This window comes from Saccoglossus kowalevskii, chromosome 12 (genome assembly GCF_978046115.1).
Source record: "Saccoglossus kowalevskii chromosome 12, keSacKowa6.1, whole genome shotgun sequence".
In the NCBI taxonomy this organism is placed as follows: domain Eukaryota; kingdom Metazoa; phylum Hemichordata; class Enteropneusta; family Harrimaniidae; genus Saccoglossus; species Saccoglossus kowalevskii.
Window position 1 is genome coordinate 25809416 of NC_140652.1, and position 22793 is coordinate 25832208.

At 34.6% G+C, this 22793-nt stretch overlaps 1 protein-coding gene across 2 annotated transcripts in view; it reads right to left on the reverse strand.

The window, feature by feature from the left end:
- Nucleotides 1-1533: 1533 nt before the first annotated feature.
- Nucleotides 1534-22793, reverse strand: part of LOC100313702 (phenylalanine hydroxlase) — a 42420-nt gene continuing 21160 nt past the window's right edge. Inside the window, exons 2-10 of one of the 2 annotated variants that reach the window (XM_085505848.1) lie at nt 17015-17103; nt 15049-15116; nt 13937-14133; nt 11440-11575; nt 8078-8204; nt 4385-4480; nt 3709-3842; nt 2430-2545; nt 1534-2065 (exon numbers count right to left, since the gene is read on the reverse strand). In XM_085505848.1, coding sequence (XP_085361974.1) covers nt 2022-2065; nt 2430-2545; nt 3709-3842; nt 4385-4480; nt 8078-8204; nt 11440-11575; nt 13937-14133; nt 15049-15116; nt 17015-17103 — 1007 coding nt within the window. In that variant the 3' untranslated portion in view covers nt 1534-2021. The remainder of the gene's footprint in view (nt 2066-2429; nt 2546-3708; nt 3843-4384; nt 4481-8077; nt 8205-11439; nt 11576-13936; nt 14134-15048; nt 15117-17014; nt 17104-22793) is intronic. The other variant, NM_001168157.2, reaches the window with a different exon arrangement.

The window sequence follows — 22793 nt, forward strand, 5'->3', positions numbered from 1 at the left end:
CATATGGAGATTGTAAAACACACACTTGTATTCATATGAAGATTGTAAAGCACACATTTGTATTCATATGGAGATTATAAATCACACACTTGCATTCATATGGAGATTGTAAAACACACACTTGTATTCATATGAAGATTGTAAAGCACACACTTGTATTCATATGGAGATTATAAATCACACACTTGCATTCATATGGAGATTGTAAAACACACACTTGTATTCATATGAAGATTGTAAAGCACACATTTGTATTCATATGGAGATTATAAATCACACACTTGCATTCATATGGAGATTGTAAAACACACACTTGTATTCATATGAAGATTGTAAAGCACACACTTGTATTCATATGGAGATTGTAAAACACACACTTGTATTCATATGAAGATTGTAAAGCACACATTTGTATTCATATGGAGATTATAAATCACACACTTGCATTCATATGGAGATTGTAAAACACACACTTGTATTCATATGAAGATTGTAAAGCACACACTTGTATTCATATGAAGATTGTAAAGCACACATTTGTATTCATATGAAGATTGTAAAGCACACATTTGTATTCATATGGAGATTGTAAAGCACACATTTGTATTCATATGGAGATTGTAAACCACACACTTGTATTCATATGAAGATTGTAAAACACACACTTGTATTCATATGAAGATTGTAAAGCAAACACTTGTATTCATATGAAGATTGTAAAGCAAACACTTGTATTCATATGGAGATTGTAAAGCAAACACTTGTATTCATATGGAGATTGTAAAGCAAACACTTGTATTCATATGGAGATTGTAAAGCAAACACTTGTATTCATATGGAGATTGTAAAGCAAACACTTGTATTCATATGGAGATTGTAAAGCAAACACTTGTTTTCATATGGAGATTGTAAATCCACACTTAAATTCATATGGAGATTATAAATCACACATTTGTATTCATATGGAGATTGTAAAACACACACATGTTTTTCATATGGAGATTGTAAAGCACACACTTGTATTCATATGGAGATTGTAAACCACACATTTGTATTCATATGGAGATTGTAAAGCAAACACTTGTATTCATATGGAGATTGTAAAGCAAACACTTGTATTCATATGGAGATTGTAAAGCAAACACTTGTTTTCATATGGAGATTGTAAATCCACACTTAAATTCATATGGAGATTATAAATCACACATTTGTATTCATATGGAGATTGTAAAACACACACTTGTATTCATATGGAGATTGTAAACCACACATTTGTATTCATATGGAGATTGTAAATCACACACTTGTATTCATATGGAGATTATAAACCACACATTTGTATTCATATGGAGATTGTAAATCACACACTTGTATTCATATTGAGACTGTAAATCACACTTGTATTCATATGGAGATTGTAAACCACACACTTGTATTCATATGAAGATTGTAAAGCACACATTTGTATTCATATGAAGATTGTAAAGCACACATTTGTATTCATATTGAGATTATAAACCACACAGTGGGTCATCAAATTCAAATTTTCTGGTTTATTATTACTGTTTATTATATCTCTCTGTTGTTAGTGATTGTATTCAGAGATGACACTAATGTTATGATGCTTAAAAATACTTAACAATACTATGATTTTTTGAATTGTAAAAAGGTGGATTCAAGAACACCTACATGATACTATAAAACGAGCACCACCCATTAAGAACAAACCACTATATTTTCCTAAAAAAATACAGAATTTAAAATAATTTGGTTTGTAATTTGATTTGTTGTATCATTTGTGCATGGAGTACAGATACAGTAATTTGATCAATATATATATATACATAACTCATTTCAATCAAGAGATTTATGCTATTATCTAATTGGTTTTCTTTTATAGTAGTAGTTATCACAAGTAAACGTTATTGCTATTAACTGATAGAAATGAATTACTATAATAAAGTTATTATTATTATTATTATTATTAATCATTTCTTTTAGATCTATGTGCGTCTAAAACTCTACTTGCATTTATTCAATGCATCAATCAGTGTAGACACTTCACCTGAAAACAAATAAAAAACAAAATTAAAATGAAATGAAGTCACAGAAATAACTATAAAGCATGCTGACACACGCCATTTTAGTGAATTTTATTTACAGCAGAAATTTCTGCTTGAGGTGCTAACAATTTTATACATACTTTTTTATTAGTTAAATTGCAGATTAGTTGTTTTTGGCTTAATTAACATGTTAGCTCAACAGACATGTTTTACAGTAATCGTAAAAGTAAAAGTTTTAAGATATTTACTAGTCAATGAAAAATGATGTCTATTTGGCCCAAAATTAATTGAAAAATATTGAAAAAAACATAAAAATATGCAAAACACTGCCCCCATCATATAGTGGGAAAATCAAAGCAATCTCACCTTTGATGTTCTGAGCCAAGGTCTTGATTTGGTTTTTATTTTCCAATATTTCCACACTTTGTGTGTACGGGTTGTAACGAACAGCGAATGGTCTTGGAATTTGAGCAGCATATGCTCTGAAAAATTAAAAAAACAAAATTATTTGTTGAAAACACCTCTCGATATGTAATAAGAAGCAAATATAACCATTCATAATTACAGTCATCCCCACAACAACTACAGTCATTTCTCTATACAAACATTGACACAAATATTCATTGACAAGTGTAGTCATGGACAACTGTAATCATTGACTTGTGTTGATATTAACAACTGTAATCATTGACTTGTGTAGATATTAACAACTGTAATCATTGACTTGTGTAGTCATTTACAACTGTAATCATTGACTGGTGTAGTCATTAACAACTGTAACCATTGACTTGTGTAGTCATTTACAATTATAATCATTGACTGGTGTAGTCATTTACAATTGTAATCATTGACTGGTGTAGTCATTTACAATTGTAATCATTGACTTGTGTAGTCATTTACAATTGTAATCATTGACTGGTGTAGTTATTAACAACTGTAATCATTGACTTGTGTAGTCATTTACAACTGCAATCATTGACTTGTGAAGTCATTTACAACCACAGTCATTGACTGGTGTAGTCATTTACAACTGTAATCATTGACTGGTGTGGTCATTTACAACTGTAATCATTGACTGGTGTAGTTATTAACAACTGTAACCATTGACTTGTGTAGTCATTTACAATTGTAATCATTGACTGGTGTAGTCATTTACAATTGTAATCATTGACTTGTGTAGTCATTTACAATTGTAATCATTGACTGGTGTAGTTATTAACAACTGTAATCATTGACTTGTGTAGTCATTTACAACTGCAATCATTGACTTGTGAAGTCATTTACAACCACAGTCATTGACTGGTGTAGTCATTTACAACTGTAATCATTGACTGGTGTGGTCATTTACAACTGTAATCATTGACTGGTGTAGTTATTAACAACTGTAATCATTGACTGGTGTAGTCATTTACAACTGTAATCATTGACTGGTGTGGTCATTTACAACTGTAATCATTGACTTGTGTAGATATTAACAACTGTAATCATTGACTTGTGTAGTCATTGACAACTGTAACCATTGACTGGTGTAGTTATTAACAACTGTAATCATTGACTTGTGTAGTTATTAACAACTGTAATCATTGACTTGTGTAGTCATTTACAACTGTAATCATTGACTGGTGTCGTCATGATGAATACTTACGCTACTTTCTCTTGAGCATCTTCGAAGCTTTCAGCCAAGAAGTAAACAGGTTGCATCTGTGTGACGGGATAGGACTGTACGGCAACTTTGGCCGGCTCAAATGCACGGATCTCTGGCTTATCAGACAAACAATACTGTAAACAAATATATATTCAAACGTTACGAATATAAATGACTTTTCATAAAAGCGTGAAATGAAACTGCTAATTTAAAAAAAAACTATAAAAGCTTTATTATGCAAATGACATCAGTGTGTCACATGATCAAATACATTTTGGTATAAATCAAGTAATAATAATGCAATGCATTGTGGGATATTACTTCCTCTTGTATAGAATAAAAAACTATTATCACACTGGAAACTGGCTAAATTATATTTAATTTTTTTTTTAAATGTTTCAGTGATATTAGGATTCAGATCAATATATATTTTGTTCATATTATGTCACAAAGCAAAATTTTGAGATATGAACTCTATAAAAAAAATTCATAGATATCAGTGTACAAATTAAAATTTGAGCCAGTAATTCTCATAATAACGCCAATTGCAACACGAATTTTGTTTTCATTTTTGACATTCTGATGTTATAACGTCATAATAATGAAACATGGAGAAGATAACATACAATCTTTAATTCAATTAAAATCTATTTAAAGATAAACAGTGCATACTCACTTGTAATTCTCCGAAAGACGACAACAATCCGGCTCCGTAGGCTTTTATTTTACCGTCCTGTTTACATAAGCCAAACTCCACAGTGAACCAGTATAACTAGAAAGACACAGTAAAACCTAGCTTAGTGTCTGCCTCGGAGGAGGGGGGGGGGGGCGGCCCAAAACTGGATGAGCATGTGTGTTATATAAAACACATAGAAAGGGTGTTTCATTTCAGCTTGACTCCTAAAATCAAGAGACCTGCATTGCATGTTTAGGGTCACCAAAACAACCATTTTTAGGAAAAGGGGTATAAAAATATAATAAAATATTATGGTCTATCAGACTGATACTGCAATGACTTCACTAGCATGGAATGCATTTAAGACCATTCTTCAAAGGGCAGCAGTCGTTGCGCCACGCATGTGCTAGAGACTGGGTCTCATATAAACAAAGATGGCGACTTTGACTGTTGCACAGATCAACGAGTACAAACTGAGATGATACCAAGTTTTAATTAAGTATTTTCAGGTAGTTGGAAGGTATTGAAGGAGTCACCGGCGGTAATTAGTGAAAGTCGTGCCCAGGTCATATCTCATATTTGGGTTTTCCATTAGAAGAGCACATTGAATTGTGGGAAAATCAACACAGATGTCAAACATGCGCAGCATCACGACCTTAACTTTTTCACCACCTCTTTGCATCACAAATAGTCCAATTTATAGTCTGCACTTTCCTTCAGAAGATTTGAATAAAAATTGATAAACATTTTGAGTAAAAACTGAAAATTGACTCTAATTTTGTCTATTTGCTCCAAAATTATTAATTAATTATTAATATTTCCAGTAATATTGAAGAATACAAGAAAAAAGTGCAAAAAAATTTGAACAAGAAAGTCTGGTGGTAAAAAGGTTAACAATGTGAAAGTACAGCAGAATACACCGCATCTCGAGTGAAAATAACTTCCATACGCAACGAAAGCCACGGAGAGGGTGTGGAGTTCTGTTATTATTACATATGTTCCATATTTGATTATTTCACATTAAAGAAAGAACGTGCAACAAACCGGGATGGAATTTAGGTCTGTGTGAAAATAAAATAGTCAGACGTCTAATCTGAATCACTGTCCGACTAAATAACTCGTGGACGTTTAGTTGGGACCATGACAGAACCAGAACTTAAACTGGGCTACTACGATACACGGTTTATGTTGAAGTTAAAAGTTCCTCCACAGATCTGTGCATTGGCAAACATGCCGTGCAACTGCGGTACTCCACTGACGGGATGACTTTCGTCGACAACGGTCGTCGCTGCGCTGCACGCTACAACTTCGTTTGTGATGTTGCTTTGTGGTCGTGGATTGAATGAGTCTTGGTTGCTGGTTAAAATGTTGCTCATTTGGCATTAATAATCTTTATTTGGAACTGAGTAACGCCGCAACGTCGCCAGCAGAAACCTCATGGTATATCGATGCAGCTCCATAGTAATTGCTGATTTTACTGCGGGTGGATCTTCCGAGAGCCCTTCAAGACAGCTTCAAGGTTTATAAAACTCAGTTTCCAGGTGGTCAACATGCATTAAGTTCTCCCAATCGTAGTATTCCATATGATGTACACCCAACATGCCAAAAAAGTTGCTGAACGATTTGAACCAGATAATCAAAGAAAGCTTAGAAAGAACTCCCGTGTGCTGAGAGTATTGAAGAAACATTAAAATTAATTCAAAATTACTTGTACATGAGATATTGATGGAAAAGCTGAAAACTAATTATGTAAATCAGGTAACTAATATGAACAGAATGGAACAAAAAAATTATGAATTATTATGCTAATTAGAGAATTAATATTAATCAAAATTAATCAGGCCTGTCTATTGTCCTAGAGCATTTATGTACCAAATTTTATTCAAATGTGATGATCAGTAATTGAGATATCAGTGTTAATTAATTATGTTAATTAGGTGATTAATAAGCATAAATATTTACCAAAAACTAATTAGGTTTCTGCATAGTTCTCTTTAAAAGTTTCATTAAAATCCAATTTGTGGTTCTTTATATATCAGTGGAACATTATGCAAATTAGGTAATTAATATCCAATTAAAACTAATCAGGTGTCTGCATAATCCTAAAAGATCTATGTAGCAAGTCTCATTGAAATATGATTACTACTTGATATATCAAAAGCTGAAAATTAATTAATTATGCAAATTAGCTAATTAATATGTACTCATATTACCCTAAAAACTATCAGGTCTGTGCAGTGTCCTATGACATCTATGTACCAAGTGTCATTGAAATGTGATGATTACTACTTGAAATATCAAAAGCTGAAAATTAATTAATTATGCAAATTAGATAATTAATATATACTGATATTACCCTAAAAACTTACAGGTCTGTGCAGTGTCCTATGACATCTATGTACCAAATTTCATTGAAATGTGATTACTACTTGAAATATCAAAAGCTGAAAATTAATTAATTATGCAAATTAGGTAATTAATATGTACTCATATTACCCTAAAAACTATCAAGTCTGTGCAGTGTCCTATGACATCTATGTACCAAGTGTCATTGAAATGTGATGATTACTACTTGAAATATCAAAAGCTGAAAATTAATTAATTATGCAAATTAGCTAATTAATATATACTGATATTACTCTAAAAACTATCAGGTCTGTGCAGTGTCCTATGACATCTATGTACCAAATTTCATTGAAATGTGATGATTAATTACTACTTGAAATATCAAAAGCTGAAAATTAATTAATTATGCTAATTAGGTAATTAATATGTACTTTTATTACCCTAAAAACTATCAGGTCTGTGCAGTGTCCTATGACATCTATGTACCAAGTTTTATTGAAATGTGATGATTAGTACTTGAGATATCAGTGGAAAAAAGCCGAAAATTGATTAATCATTATGCAAATTAGGTAATTAATATTGCACAGATTTTTACCCAAAACTAATCAAATCTGCGCATTAGTTTGGAGCATCTGTGTGCCAAGTTTCATCAAAATCCAATGAGTGGTTCTTTAGATATCAGTGGAACAGCCATGGAACAGCTAAAAATCAGCTAATTATCATGCAAATTAGGTAATTAATATGTATGGATTTTTACCAAAACCTAATCAAATCTGCGCATTGGCCCAGAGCATCTATGCACCAAGTTTCATCAAAAACTGATGTATGGTTCTTGAGATATCAGTGAAACAGACGGACACACACACATACACACACACATACAGACACACTAACTGCAAAGACTCCCTTTTTGTGCTTTGCACACGGGAGTCAAAAATAGCAGACGAAAATGTGTTAAAATGTGAAAATTGGTAGCCAATGGAAATACCATGTTCATTTGCATATCGACCGAAAACATTATTGCATGGGTGATATGCAAATTAGTTTTAGTCAAAATAAGTGACTGCCTAAAAGTACCATTACTGTTGTTCAAATTTTATTTCACTCGGCAAGTGTATTCATGTACCCCAAGGGAAAAATATCGTAATTCTAAATATTGTTTATTTCTGCTATGTTTCGAAAAATGGTACTCCTGAAGAGACTACTTTGTTTGCTCTCAGACCTCATTTGCATATGGGGTGTGGAAATACCGAATTTGATTTCAGGGACGGATCAAAATAAACTGCAGTACATATGTAATAATATTAGATTATTAATTAGTGATGTCATTGTCATTGATTGACTTACTGTTGCTAGTTTCTCAATCCATTCATCCGGAGCACCAAGAGAGGCAAGTCCTATCTCTTGCGAAAACTGTGCAAAGGCTGGATCAGCAAACAATGGTACATGGCCCAATAACTCATGACAAACATCACTGAAAAACACAATGTTATTATCAGTTGAATTTGTGTTCTTACTTTGTATGATGTGTAGAAAACGTCTCATTGATAAGCATTATAAGGGTGTGGATTTTGTATACTGTAAAATATTTTATTTTAGCTGGAATAAATTTTTACTCAAAAGACTTTTCAGGTGCTTTGTATGGAAATCATTTTCACTGACTTTGTATAAGTTGAATGTAAAAACGGCGATACATAAATAACAGACTGAAAATAAACTCTGGTCGACCTCATTAACATGATTTATTCACGCACACACACACACACGTGACAAAATTACAAAAATAACGATGATGCAACAAGTTCCCATCGTCGGCATGCCTCATTATGGTTATCGTAATGGACTTGAGGTCGGCAAAATGTTTTTTCTTCAACGACAGAAAAATAATCCACATGCTGTGATGAAGGATGAAAAGAAAGTAGCAAGTTTACAACGTGATGTCTCAAAAATGCTAGCTCCCGTTATGGATTCACAGTCAGCGAAATGCTACGTTTTGAAACCAAAGCTAAGTGTTTCAAACCACTCAACAAGGTATGGATCGTTGCAATATTGCAATATTGGATTCATCGTGAATGAAGAGAAAGCAGAACTTGTGCGCCACATGCTGCGTGGTTCATCTTACGTCGTTAAGTTCCAATGAGTTTTTACGTAAAAACTCAAACAAAGCGGCCCTTTTCAGGGCCACCACACACTCCAAAAAGAGAACTACCGTAACAAACACACTATTTAAATAAATCGAATGTGTTCATTTTTGACAAATAAAACTTTATTGTTGACCCCGTTCTTGGCTAAAAATCACCCTGGGCATTTAACCGAGGATGTCCCCAACATGTAACTTTTGTGAAAACAGGGGGTGGGCGTTTGCCCAGGGAGGGGCGCGTGCCCGGGGTAATACGGTAAATGAAAACTGACAAAGCATGTCCAAAATACAACATTTTCAAAAAACAAGATGGCTGCCAGTCGGCCATTTTGAATCGAATCGCTAAACCACTGCATGTGCATATGTCCCACATAAAGTACTAGGCACATGCAAAGAATGAACGGAATCGGTCCAAGGGATTCTGAGATACGACTCCGGACAGATGCACAGACGGACGGAGACTGAATTATAAGTCCCCGTTTTCGCACTTCGTCCGAACATGGACTGATAAAGATAATAATGAAGAACTTAACTTTGAAGATAAGAGGACAACTAAAAGGCTGGAGTTACCATGAAGATGGCCAACTCAGGCATTCCGTTCATTGTATTGTTTTATAATTTTAGTGACAAAAATCAGTCAAATTTGAATTCTCTACATTGCCTGGTGTCAGTTACATGTCACAACACATTTGCTGGAAGTAAGATGAGAGCTAACTGCATGGTAATCAGGATGACACATTCATCAAGTTTTCATTTCTCAACAGATCCAGGAGTTTTAAATGAAAATATTAAAAGAATTCAATTAGAATATTGTTTCAATTACAGGCATGTTGCACTGTGATAAACCTAGAAGATGGACTTAACATGATATATACCGCCCTCTAGTGTTCATGACTGTGACAATTTTATTGAAACAATCCATGGTCCACAACAATGAAATGTCATAAATGCTGCACATATATACCGCCCTCTAGTGTTCATGACTGTGACAATTTTATTGAAACAATCCATGGTCCAAAACAATGAAATGTCATAAATGCTGCACATATATACCGCCCTCTAGTGTTCATGACTGTGACAATTTTATTGAAACAATCCATGGTCCAAAACAATGAAATGTCATAAATGCTGCACATATATACCGCCCTCTAGTGTTCATGACTGTGACAATTTTATTGAAACAATCCATGGTCCAAAACAATGAAATGTCATAAATGCTGCACATATATACCGCCCTCTAGTGTTCATGACTGTGACAATTTTATTGAAACAATCCATGGTCCAAAACAATGAAATGTCATAAATGTTGCACATATATACCGCCCTCTAGTGTTCATGACTATCTGCTGTCAGTCTCTGTATTAGTCACAACAAAGTAATTTATTTCAAAACAGTTTAGGTTAACTGGTGTACAACAATTGGGTACTACTAATACTACTAGTCATAAATTACTGTAGAATACTTTATTTTTGCTATTTTTGCTGAAGGGATGATGCTTCAGTGAAAATAAAATCCAGCCAATATACTTTTTTTCCTATGTCTCACATTCAACTTATCAAAAATCAGTGAAAATAAATTCTTTACAAAACATGCAAAAAGCTTTTTCAGCGAAAATTTATTTCAGCGAAAATAAAGTATTTCACAGTATTTGTTCATCAGTCCATACCAATGATTCCTTAGGGACGACGTCAAAAGATCGATGTCGGATAAAAAACTTAAATTGCTTTAGTTTTTTTTTCAACCCCCCCCCCCCCTACTGAAACTTAATTGATAAATATCGGTCATGGCGTCAGACTACATTCACCATTAAATACAAATTGATAATCGGACAGTAGTATTGCATAGCAGTTGGTTGTCAGTGGGTGTAAAAAGATTTTACAAATGCACCTCATTTGACGCACAGATTTACACTCGAACCAAACCATTTTTACTGTTTTTTTCCCTTTTCGGTTATTTCTGTCCATGATTGGATAGAAAAAAAAACTACAATTACTCCAAGATTGTTTTGACTTCATTAAAAAATAAAATCGTTTTTGTAGGATGGAAACTTTTTGAGGTCAAAACCCCCCACTCCCAAACTAAAGGAAATAAGTTTTTTGTCCGACATCGATCTTTTGACGTCTTCCCTTAGATTCCACAGAAATGGTTATGTAAATTTTATAACTGTTGAGTTGAAATACAAAAAAAACACGGTTGTCCAATCGGAAATCCATTCTTAAAAATTGGCTGTCCATACAAAAATATAGTTGTCCAAAACCTCTTTTTGATTTTAATATAAACAAGTCATTGTTATTGGAATTAGGAGAAACTTATTCATGCCAAAAGTAATATGAACCAAAAGCATAGTTAGTAATTGAGAGTGAATAATTGGATGGTCTTGTATCAACAGGCTATTACAGCATAAAATTATAAAAATTTGGATCAAATCTCATTTTTGTTCACAGACGTTTCCTAAATTTTTTTATTTTTTCATGAGTAACATAATTTTCCAATTTGCATGTGTACATGTACATGTAAAATGCAAACATGCATAGCATGTGATTTAATGGGTGAATAAAAGTACACTTACGGTTCTGGTGTGTACATAGGGTCTGATCCATGGCGGATATACTGCGTGGAGTGGAAAACACGGAACGCTAATCCGGCTAAGAAATCACGAGATGAGAGTAATCCAGCAACAGGTCGTAAGGAAAAACCAGTACAATCTTAAAAAAAAGAAATATATTTTGTATTTTTAAAGGAAACCTCAATCCAAACAACATAATGACTCCTAAAGAAAAAGCTCCACAAATGTAGGAGAATGCAATTTACACTTTTTTATATCAGTTTTCATTCTCTAGATATTCAACTTTTCATCGGTATTATGTAGTCAGCCATCTTGATTCTCAAGCAAAGGATTATGGGTAAAGTATGACATCATAGAATCTGTTGTCAGAAATTGAGAAAATTATTTTATCCCTTTAAGTAAATAATTTCCCATAGTAGGCAGTAGTACAGTTAAGAAATCTTGGTTATTTTCATGTAGAAAATTCTCTGAGTGTGTTTTCACAGAACATTCAACATGTAAATGAAATACAAGCTTCTAGGAAACACTGCCCATCCTATTGCATGTATATTGAAATTGTTTGATATTTTGAGCTATTATAATTGAAAATAAAGGACTGTGCACGGCCCATTATATGTTATAACAGGGGTGGGACAGGATTTAAACAATAACAAATTCCAAGATAAGGTAAGATAATGTGCGAGGTGAAATCGAACACATCCTCACAACGAGACCCTTTTTCGAATCTGTGGGGGATTCATTATTATTGTTATAAATCACCAAAATCAGAATTAAACAAATTCAGTTAAAGCGAGAGAGTCATCACATGCACATGCCCGGGAATTGAGTCCCAAGCGACGATAACACACGCTAAAAAGGCAAAGGCTCATGGGTAGACGCTTGTTTGTAAACAATGACACGCTATGGCCATCTGACGCATGTGCAGGTAATGACTTCCCCACTTTAAATTTGCTGGGTTTTTCTTATTTGCATAAAAAGGTTTATTGTGTGATAATGTAAAGTTATGATATATAAAGAGCTCTAATTTTTATTAAACCTTCTCATTTCTCTTAAGGTCTCATGACACTAATCAACCAATGGCTGCTCGTAGCTCGTATTTAAATGCCTTGCAAGAACCAATGACATTCTTTAAATATTTTTTTTCTCAGGTGCTCCCTGTTTGAGGACGCAATCACCTGGGTCAAAGGTGAGACCAACATGTGGTCTTTTGTTTACTACTTAGCGGCTGTGTACCTGTGAGTTTATTCTGTGTGTACTGTAAAGGGGTTAATTATTCACTGGGTTTTAATTTAGCTTATTTCGCTGACTGGAAAATGCGCTAAATTAAAACCCAGTGAATATGTAAAATTTAGCCCAGAACACATTATCTAAATGATAAAACCATGAATTTAAAACCCACTGAATATGTCTGAAATGGTAAATCAGTGAAATTTAAACCCAGTGAAAATTAATCACTTTACAGTATTTGGATGTTCTAATCTTGGTCTTTTTCCATTGATTTCTCTAGGTGCAATCCAAATACAGTAGGTGTGTCTTGTTTACCTGAGATTTGTAAGAGTTTAAGCAGGCCAACATGTTAGTTTTTTTCATGTGGTTGATTACTGGCACGTTGATTTCCCATTTTTGAGCAATATTTTCAACTTTGTTCATCATTTTCATATAGCAATCTCGTCATATGTTAAGATTGTCGTCTATGAAAATTCAATTAGTGGTATGAGCCCTATAACATGCAATAATGAGCAGTGTGGAGTTCTTTATTCCTGTGATGTCCTTCAAAAAAATTTAACAAATGTTTATTTCAGCATTCAAACATCCTTGCCAGCCAAAGTTTGTTTATTTGGTTATTACCTCACAACTATAACTTAAAGCGGGGGAGTCGTCACCTGCGCATGCGTCATAAGGCCATAGCGTGTCATTGTTTACAAACAACCATCTACCCATGAGCCTTTGCCTTTTCAGCATGTGTTGTTATCATCGCTTGGAACTCAATTTCAGCGCATGCGCAGGTGACGACCCTCTCGCTTCGAAAGATCCAGTCCAGCAAATATTTATCAAATTACGCCCTCTATGGTAATTCACCATCCAGTTATTTTGTTTTATGTCCATTACTATAAGCTTTGCCAACTCTGATTGGGTACAATATGTATACAGCTGCATCCAATGAGGTTTATATATTTTATCGAGGTCAGATACATGATTCACAGTAAAACCATGCTAGGATATGTCGGAGTATTTGCAAAGCAGTGCAATATTTGGAGTACATCGTTTAAAATGTTAACGTATAAAGACTATACTGTACAACACGTCTTTTTAGCTAAAATGTTATTTTAGCTATTAGCTAATCCACATTTTCGCTAAATTAAGATGTCGCTAACTAGACTTGAGTATATTCTCACAGTAAGATTATTGGTACTTTAGCTAAATTAAGATTATGTTAATTTATGCATGGAGTCAAATTTGCTAAAATAGCATGTAGCTATTTCAACATGTTTTACAGTACCTTTCAGGAATTTACTGATGTTATCAAGCTGCGGAATATTGTCTTCTTGATATCCACAATTTTCCATCAATAATGGAAAGACATGATTATGTTCTCGGCAAGCATGCGTGCTGTACAACGTGGTTAAATTACGGAATATGGTACCCCATGTCTTTTTCTCAGCTTCTGTATATTTTGCTTGTGGAATTGGTTCACCACTGTAAATTAAAATATGTGTTAACCTTTTTACAACCAGTTCCCTCTTTTCATCACAAATTCACAAAATAGTGCCGTTTATAGTCTGCACTTTCCTTCAGAAGAACGGAATAAAAATAGTCAAATTTTGTGAGTAAAAAATGAAAATTTACTCAAATTTTGTCTGTTGGCTTGGAAATTAGATTTTATTTTCAGAAATATTAAAGAATATTAGAAAAAAAGTGCAGAAATATTTGGGCGAGAAAGTCTGGAGGTGAAAGGTTAACCAATACAGTTTCATGAACATCAGTGGGTTTGAAATGGGCATACAACATTTTTCACATAAAAACATGTTATATTGCCAATGCCAATTTACAAATCAGATCCATTGTTTTATTAACTCGAGTTTCAGTTGAACTCACTTTAACGATTAACTCACTTTTGACTAATAGTTGTTTGAATTAATTGTTTACTATTTGTATTTAAAAGTTTAAGGCATAAAATGAGCTCCCATGCAAATATTTTCCATAACTGTCAGACACTGTCCTTAATAAAAAATATATACATTTGTCAAAATTAATAACCCTGAAACTTCAAAATTTCATAATATAAAATGTGATATATCTGCCACCCATATTTAAATACTGTAAAGGGGGAAATTATTCACTGGGTTTTAATTTAGCTTATTTCGCTGACTGGAAAAATGCGCTAAATTAAAACACAGTGAATATGTAAAATTTAGCATAGAACACATTATCTAAATGACGAAACCGTGAATTTAAAACCCACTGAATATGCCTGAAATGGTAAATCAGTGAAATTTAAACCCAGTGAAAATTAGTCATTTTACAGTAGTAGGTGCAAGCAAGCAAACTTAAGTTAGTGTCACATGAAAATATGGCAGTCAATACTGGATGCGAAGTCATTTTATTACTTACTGCTTATAATTGAAAGCTATGTCCGCAAATTCCTTTCGTCGGGCTCTGTATACCTCATCTGTGAACCCCTAAAGTAAGCGACAATAGCCAATTACATTTAATATAATTAACATAAATTTGCATATATTTACCATACAATTATATATCATAACATAATTCTATTGGCAAACTACATTAACCAATCACTACAATTGTTACTTACTGGATGGTTTGCATCAAGTTCTGATCCATATCCTAGAATTCTATTGGCAAACTACATTAACCAATCACAACGATTGTTACTTACCAGATGGTTTGCATCAAACTCTGATCCATATCCTAGAATTCTATTGGCAAACTACATTAACCAATCACAACGATTGTCACTTACCAGATGGTTTGCATCAAGTTAGGATCCATATCTTAGAATTCTATTGGCAAACTACATTAACCAATCACAACAATTGTTACTAACCAGATGGTTTGCATCAAGTTCTGCTTCATATCCTAGAATTCTAGTGGCAAACTACATTAACCAATCACAACAATTGTTACTAACCAGATGGTTTGCATCAAGTTCTGCTTCATATCCTAGAATTCTATTGGCAAACTACATTAACCAATTACAACGATTGTCACTTACTAGATGGTTTGCATCAAGTTAGGATCCATATCTTAGAATTCTATTGGCAAACTACATTAACCAATCACAACGATTGTTACTCACCAGATGGTTTGCATCAAGTTCTGCTTCATATCCTAGAATTCTATTGGCAAACTACATTGACCAATCACAACAATTGTTACTTACTGGATGGTTTGCATCAAGTTTGGATCCATATCTTAGAATTCTATTGGCAAACTACATTAACCAATCACAACGATTGTTACTCACCAGATGGTTTGCATCAAGTTCTGCTTCATATCCTAGAATTCTATTGGCAAACTACATTGACCAATCACTACAATTGTTACTTACTGCATGGTTTGCATCAAGTTAGGATCCATATCCTAGAATTCTATTGGCAAACTACATTGACCAATCACAACAATTGTTACTTACTGGATGGTTTGCATCAAGTTAGGATCCATATCCTAGAATTCTATTGGCAAACTACATTGACCAATCACAACAATTGTTACTCACCAGATGGTTTGCATCAAGTTCTGCTTCATATCCTAGAATTCTATTGGCAAACTACATTGACCAATCACAACAATTGTTACTTACCAGATGGTTTGCATCAAGTTCTGATTCATATCCTAGAATTCTATTGGCAAACTACATTAACCAATCACTACAATTGTTACTTACTGCATGGTCTGCATCAAGTTCTGCTTCATATCCTAGAATTCTATTGGCAAACTACATTAACCAATCACTACAATTGTTACTTACTGGATGGTTTGCATCAAGTTTGGATCCATATCTTAGAATTCTATTGGCAAACTACATTAACCAATCACAACGATTGTTACTCACCAGATGGTTTGCATCAAGTTCTGCTTCATATCCTAGAATTCTATTGGCAAACTACATTGACCAATCACTACAATTGTTACTTACTGCATGGTTTGCATCAAGTTAGGATCCATATCCTAGAATTCTATTGGCAAACTACATTGACCAATCACAACAATTGTTACTTACTGGATGGTTTGCATCAAGTTAGGATCCATATCCTAGAATTCTATTGGCAAACTACATTGACCAATCACAACAATTGTTACTCACCAGATGGTTTGCATCAAGTTCTGCTTCATATCCTAGAATTCTATTGGCAAACTACATTGACCAATCACAACAATTGTTACTTACCAGATGGTTTGCATCAAGTTCTGATTCATATCCTAGAATTCTATTGGCAAACTACATTAACCAATCACTACAATTGTTACTTACTGCATGGTCTGCATCAAGTTCTGCTTCATATCCTAGAATTCTATTGGCAAACTACATTAACCAATCACTACAATTGTTACTTACTGGATGGTCTGCATCAAGTTCTGATCCATATCCTAGAATTCTGTTGGCAAAATTATCCAAATCAGAGATTTTTCTCGGAAACCAAGGAACTGCAAAGAAAGGTGGGGATGATGCTGTCATTGAAAGTTACATTGTTATAAATTTTCAATTTTAAGACTAATTTCAGTGGTTTTAGTTTAATAAAGTGAGATTCAGTATTCAGTGTACACAAACACGGGCGTGAGTGTTGAGTTATGCTGTTTAAACAGCGATTCCAGGTGCATAAAAGTAAAAACCGGATTTCAGTATGCAAATCAATGGTGATATATCTGGTCGAGATTTAGCAAAATTGCTTTTTTTGATGAATGCATGAAGTGCTGTATTTTACTGTTGAATGAAATCATAAATAGTTTTAGAATACAATTTTGACGCTACCCCCCCTGTAATTTACTAGTTGCACAAGGTTCGAATGTAATTATTGTCTAAAATGTTTTAAATTGACATGCTTGTTTTCAAAATAGATTTGTCATTGGTTTATCTGAATCAATTGGCTGGTCACAGTTCATGCTTTCAAGGCAGACATTAAGGATGTACAAATAACATTAGCACAAAGGTTCAACACATCCAGTAGTGTTTACATAGTTACACAGTAGACAAGGAGCGAGTCGTTCAAATTATATTTTCCATTATGCACTGGTGCAATACAGGAGGTCATGGAGTGATGCTATAAAAATGGATCATTGCAGTTTCATATAGTTTCCGGTCTTATTTATAATAAACAGAAAAATGCTGCAAAAACACTGATTTCATGCCGCTGCTAGCAATTTGTTTTACAAGCTATATTCATATTACAGTCATATATTACACAGTTTATTGCCATTACCGGTACTTCCAAAGCTTCAAAATCATGGAATAGAAGGTTAGAATTATCTTTGCTGTCTCCACTTGGACTTCATTGATTCGGTCTGATACTGTTACCGGTAAGTATTAATTTTCACTTGGATTTAATTTCACTATTTTCCAGTTAAATAATATGAAGTTATTACAAGAATACCAAAAAGTATGCACGAAGACAGTACAGCGGAAGTATCAAACGATTACGGTATCCTCGTAATAACCTTATCTTTATCTTTTCTTCCAAAGGATACATCATTTCGAAATCCAAAAAGTTTAGAACAGTTAAATAATACAAGGTTATTACAAAAATACCGAAAAGTATGCACGATGACAGTACAACGGAAGTATCAAATGATTACGATATTCTCGTAATAACCTTATCATCATTTTTTCTTCGCAAGGAATGTCGAAATCCAAAACGTTTAGAACAGATGTAGTAAATTTGTCCTGGGGGCTGCCATGTTTGTTTGTATTATTAGGGAACGCTTACGTGCATAATCATCCATATTTGGAATTCACATTTCCTAATATGGTAGGATGCAATTACCTCGTAAAATACGGCAAAATTACGAAACGCTGGCGTTACGGATACATACGTATGTTAATAACTTGTAATGCAACTTCATATATTAATGGATTGAATTTGAGCAGATTTAATTTATTAACAATAATAGTGATAATTAAAAATGAGTGAATAATTAAATAGTTCACAGTACTTTGGACTGGAACAAATCAGCTAAAAGTAAGACATTTTGTACTATATGCTGTATTGCCACCACCTTAGCTTGCAATTGATGCCTGCTGAATTCAAAGACATGGCAAATCACACAGACACACTCACTAAAACAATAATGTACTGTTTGAATGCACCACAACAAGCCTTATGCAAGATATACACTAGTAAAACATAATGATTTTTTTTAGATGTTGGGAGGAGAGTTTTCCCAAATTGCATTTTGTTGAAAAGCAATGAGCAAGTGTCATTAAGGTAGCGAGAAGGGTTTTGTGACGTTTTCCAATAAATCATTCTCTGTCTGTTGTCTTGTTCAGAAGAGTAATTTAGCTTATATATTTCAAAAGACTAAGTATAGAGGTACAAGTTCGCACAAACTGGACAGTCATTGTTTACATAGTTATCACGTGACATCAAAAATGGCGAATCTTGTAAAAATGACTAAGTCCTCGATTGCGAGAGCACACTGCGGAATTTCCTGGTGAAATTTAAGTCATAGATTGTCCGTAATCAAGTCCATTGAAATGCGTCTCCGATAATCAAAAGACCTATTATTCCAATTTCTATGCAGGTTTGTTTTTTTGTCCCCAAATTATTTCATACTTTGCACCTTTAACAGACTATTATTCTGTGACAAAGCATTTTCTTTAAAAACCCAGACATATTTCGCACCATCATTATCTTTTGAACGATAACTGCGAGTTTGAATGTCCTAGTCCAAACGCACTTGATTTGGCGGCGGTCCCAATGAGTCGTACTCAATCGAAACTTCTATTCGAGAAAAACGCGAAAAACAGTCTTGGTTAATAAAACACTGTAGATTTGCTGCATTATTATAAATATACTAGTACACTAAAAATGGCCAAACAAATTAACCACTGATATCATAGAACTCATAAAGAGTGTCAGATAATCAATAATTTCAAGCTCGAGCGTGAAAAATGAAGAAAACTGCTGGCATTTGAGTCCCCATTCCAGGAACGTTCGGGTTTCCATTGTTATGCAAACGAACAACGAGGGATAATCCTCTGACAAACATTACTGTCCCACTGTACGCGCTGACAGTTTACAAACAAGCTAATCCTTCAAGTGTCTCTGATAAGTGATCTAATAAAATGGTTTTCATGGTGAAACAAAATGGCCGATGTTTGAAAAAAAAAATTGCTGTGTCAGAGTGTGACACTGAGTGGCAGATTTTTCTTTGCCTCATCTGTCAACGCTTTCTTTCTTTTCTTCGCCAATGCGTTAGAAAACATGGTATTAGTAAAATAGAATATTGACTTGAAAAATAAAACGATTTAAAAGAAAGTAGTGCAAATTTACCGTACTCATTTCACACTACCTCCCGCCCGCTCCCGCTTTCCAATCACCTTTTTTCTTGCTTTTTTGACCGCTTGTTGAATTTGACAATTTCCGCTTTATTTTCGACCGCGCAAACCCCAAAATATCACCGCTCGCTCGCACGCATTTAAAATTCGGACTAACAGAAAAATTTCCGAGGTTCACATTGTCTTATAATTGTCTTTATGGTTTTTATAGATGTTGAACAGCTGACAAAAGTTCAAATACTTTTTGTTTTAACTATCTATAATTATATGCACGCAACCTGACCCTTTGGCCTCGATTTGGCTTGGACTAAATATTTTATTTTAAACAATATTCTGACGTGAAATACAAAATGTATTTCAACACAAGTACGACATGGTTGTCTGGGTTTTCTTTCCTGATTATTGAGTCTTCGCGATGTGTTCCGAGGCGAAGACAAGCTGAAGGACCATGAAGCTAAATGGCAGTTTCATGCATGGGCTGACGGAAAGAAAATATTTCTAAGCCTAAAATAAAACCTCGTCTTTCGTTGATAATTTCGATTGTTTGGAATGTCTGTACACCGTGTCCCAATAATTTGTTTGGAATGTCGATCCCCGTTGGTTTCTCCCACAGCTGGCATCGGTGTCGCTGGGTGTATATGATAGGGCACAGTCCCTCCACTGCAGCGTGAATAGAGGGAAGTTGTGCAACCAAATTTGCCGAGTTCGCAGTTTTTCGCCGATAAAAAATAACTAAGGCAAAAACTCGCGGCATTTTTGTAATAAAGACATTATTAATCCGCCCAAAATAGGAACATTTCTACTAATTCTTGTGTTTTTTCGACGTTTTTCGAAAAACCTGCGATTAGGCTGCAAAAGTAGAACATTCCGGAGGGAGTGAAGAGCATCGCCAGGCGATGGACGCGAGGTTCTTTGGCAACGACCGCAAACGTTTTCGTATCCAGCCATTGGTTGGCCACACAGAGGTCAGAATACGCGTTCTATTTTTATGCGTTAAGTTTGGCTCTTCCGTTTCACCGCCTCCGGAATGTTCTACTTTCGCAGCCGTGTGAATCTTGAATTTCAAAATTGTTCATCAACAGGCCACCAAATATTTATGGCTATAACTAAATTTTTAAGTCCAATAAATTATTCATACATGTCAAGCTCTGTTCGAATTTTTCAGGGCATGTGGCCGTTTTTAGTCAAAAATATTTTTGTGGGAACAATTTTACGTATACGTATACGGTTTAGACCGAAGTCATTCAATGATCGTGACTTAATTTTAAAAATTGAATGTCAAATTTTACCAGACATGGACCGACGTGGATTCGGTATCGTTATTTTTGGAATTAATCATTAACATTTCCTCGTTTCTCTGCTCTGTCAAAATGAGTTACCTATGTTTTTTTCACGTAACTGTCTCATTCACGATACAAGTGTCATACAACTATTAGATTTGAAGTGCTGTTCAGAATTTAATAATAGTTAATACTAGTTACTAGTTGTATGTTCACACTTTACTATCAAAACCACCATTTCGACCACTCCTGCGCCAGTGATCAGTGTTTGGACGAGCGGTCAGTGTTTTCAATGAGCGAGCGAGCCCCCCCCCCAAAAAACACGATTAAAATGCGGTCGGTTTCCGGTCGGACAAGACCGCATGGTCGGAAATTAAGCGTTAAGCGGTCGATGTAAAAGCGGAAGGTTGGTCGAAATGGGTACTGTATGACCATGTTTCTCCGACGAAGTCTCGACTGACAATAATGCTGACAATGAACATTAGATAAACACGCATTGTTTGCGACTGGAAGCTTATCACCCGTTATATCAGAATCGTCAACAACAGAGTATACAGATAAGATGTTATCATTTAAACCCTTCCAAAAATAAACAATATGCAAATATGCACGAAACGGCAGTTGTAGTCTTTTCTGCTAGTGTTTTAAAACACTGATTTGAGCGACGTTATTTCGCAATTTCGATCTTTTGTAAACCTGGGATGATGTATCAAGGTCTAAAGTGAACGTTTTATCAATTTTTGAAAAATCAAGAAAGAAGTGAAAATTTCCCTTCTCGCTACCTTAATAGAACATTTGGGGAGAGAGTTCCTTAAGCTAACACCCCACACACAACCAACTCTACCCCCCCCCACTGTAATGGTTTATGCCCTTCCAAATAACACATACCAACAAAATAAGGCTAGACTACTCTAAACCAAATTAAATTGTGAAAGACAATTTTTTTTTTAATTTCACAAGCTAGGAAATTTTTTTTTTAGAGGCCAGCATTTTATTTTTGATCCTTGAGAAAGCAAGCCACAATGAATTTTACCAGGTCGCAGGGAGCCTTAGTGACTTTCAATGGGATCCCTGGGATTCTCTGACTTTTACTGGGGTCCTAAGAATTCACATGCCTTTTTCTGGGATCTTAAGGAGTCACAATGACTTTCATGGGGGTCCTAGGGATTCACAGTGACTTTCATCGGGGTCCTAGGGATTCACGATGACTTTCATTGGAATTCTAGGGATTCTCAGTGACTTTCAACGGAGTCCTAGGGATTCACAGTGACTTTTAATGGGGTCCTAGGATTCAAAATGCCTTTCACTGGGATCTTAAGGAGTCAAAGTGACATTCACTGGGATCTTAGGGATTCACAGTGTCATTCATTGGGGACCTAGGGATTTACAGTGACTTTCATTGAGATCCTAGGGATTCACAGTGACTTTCATTGGGATCCTAGGGATTCACAGTGACTTTCATTGGGATCCTAGGGATTCTCAGTAACTTTCATTTGGATCCTAGAGATTCAGTGACTTTCATTGGGATCCTAGGGATTCACAGGGACTTTCATTGGGATCCT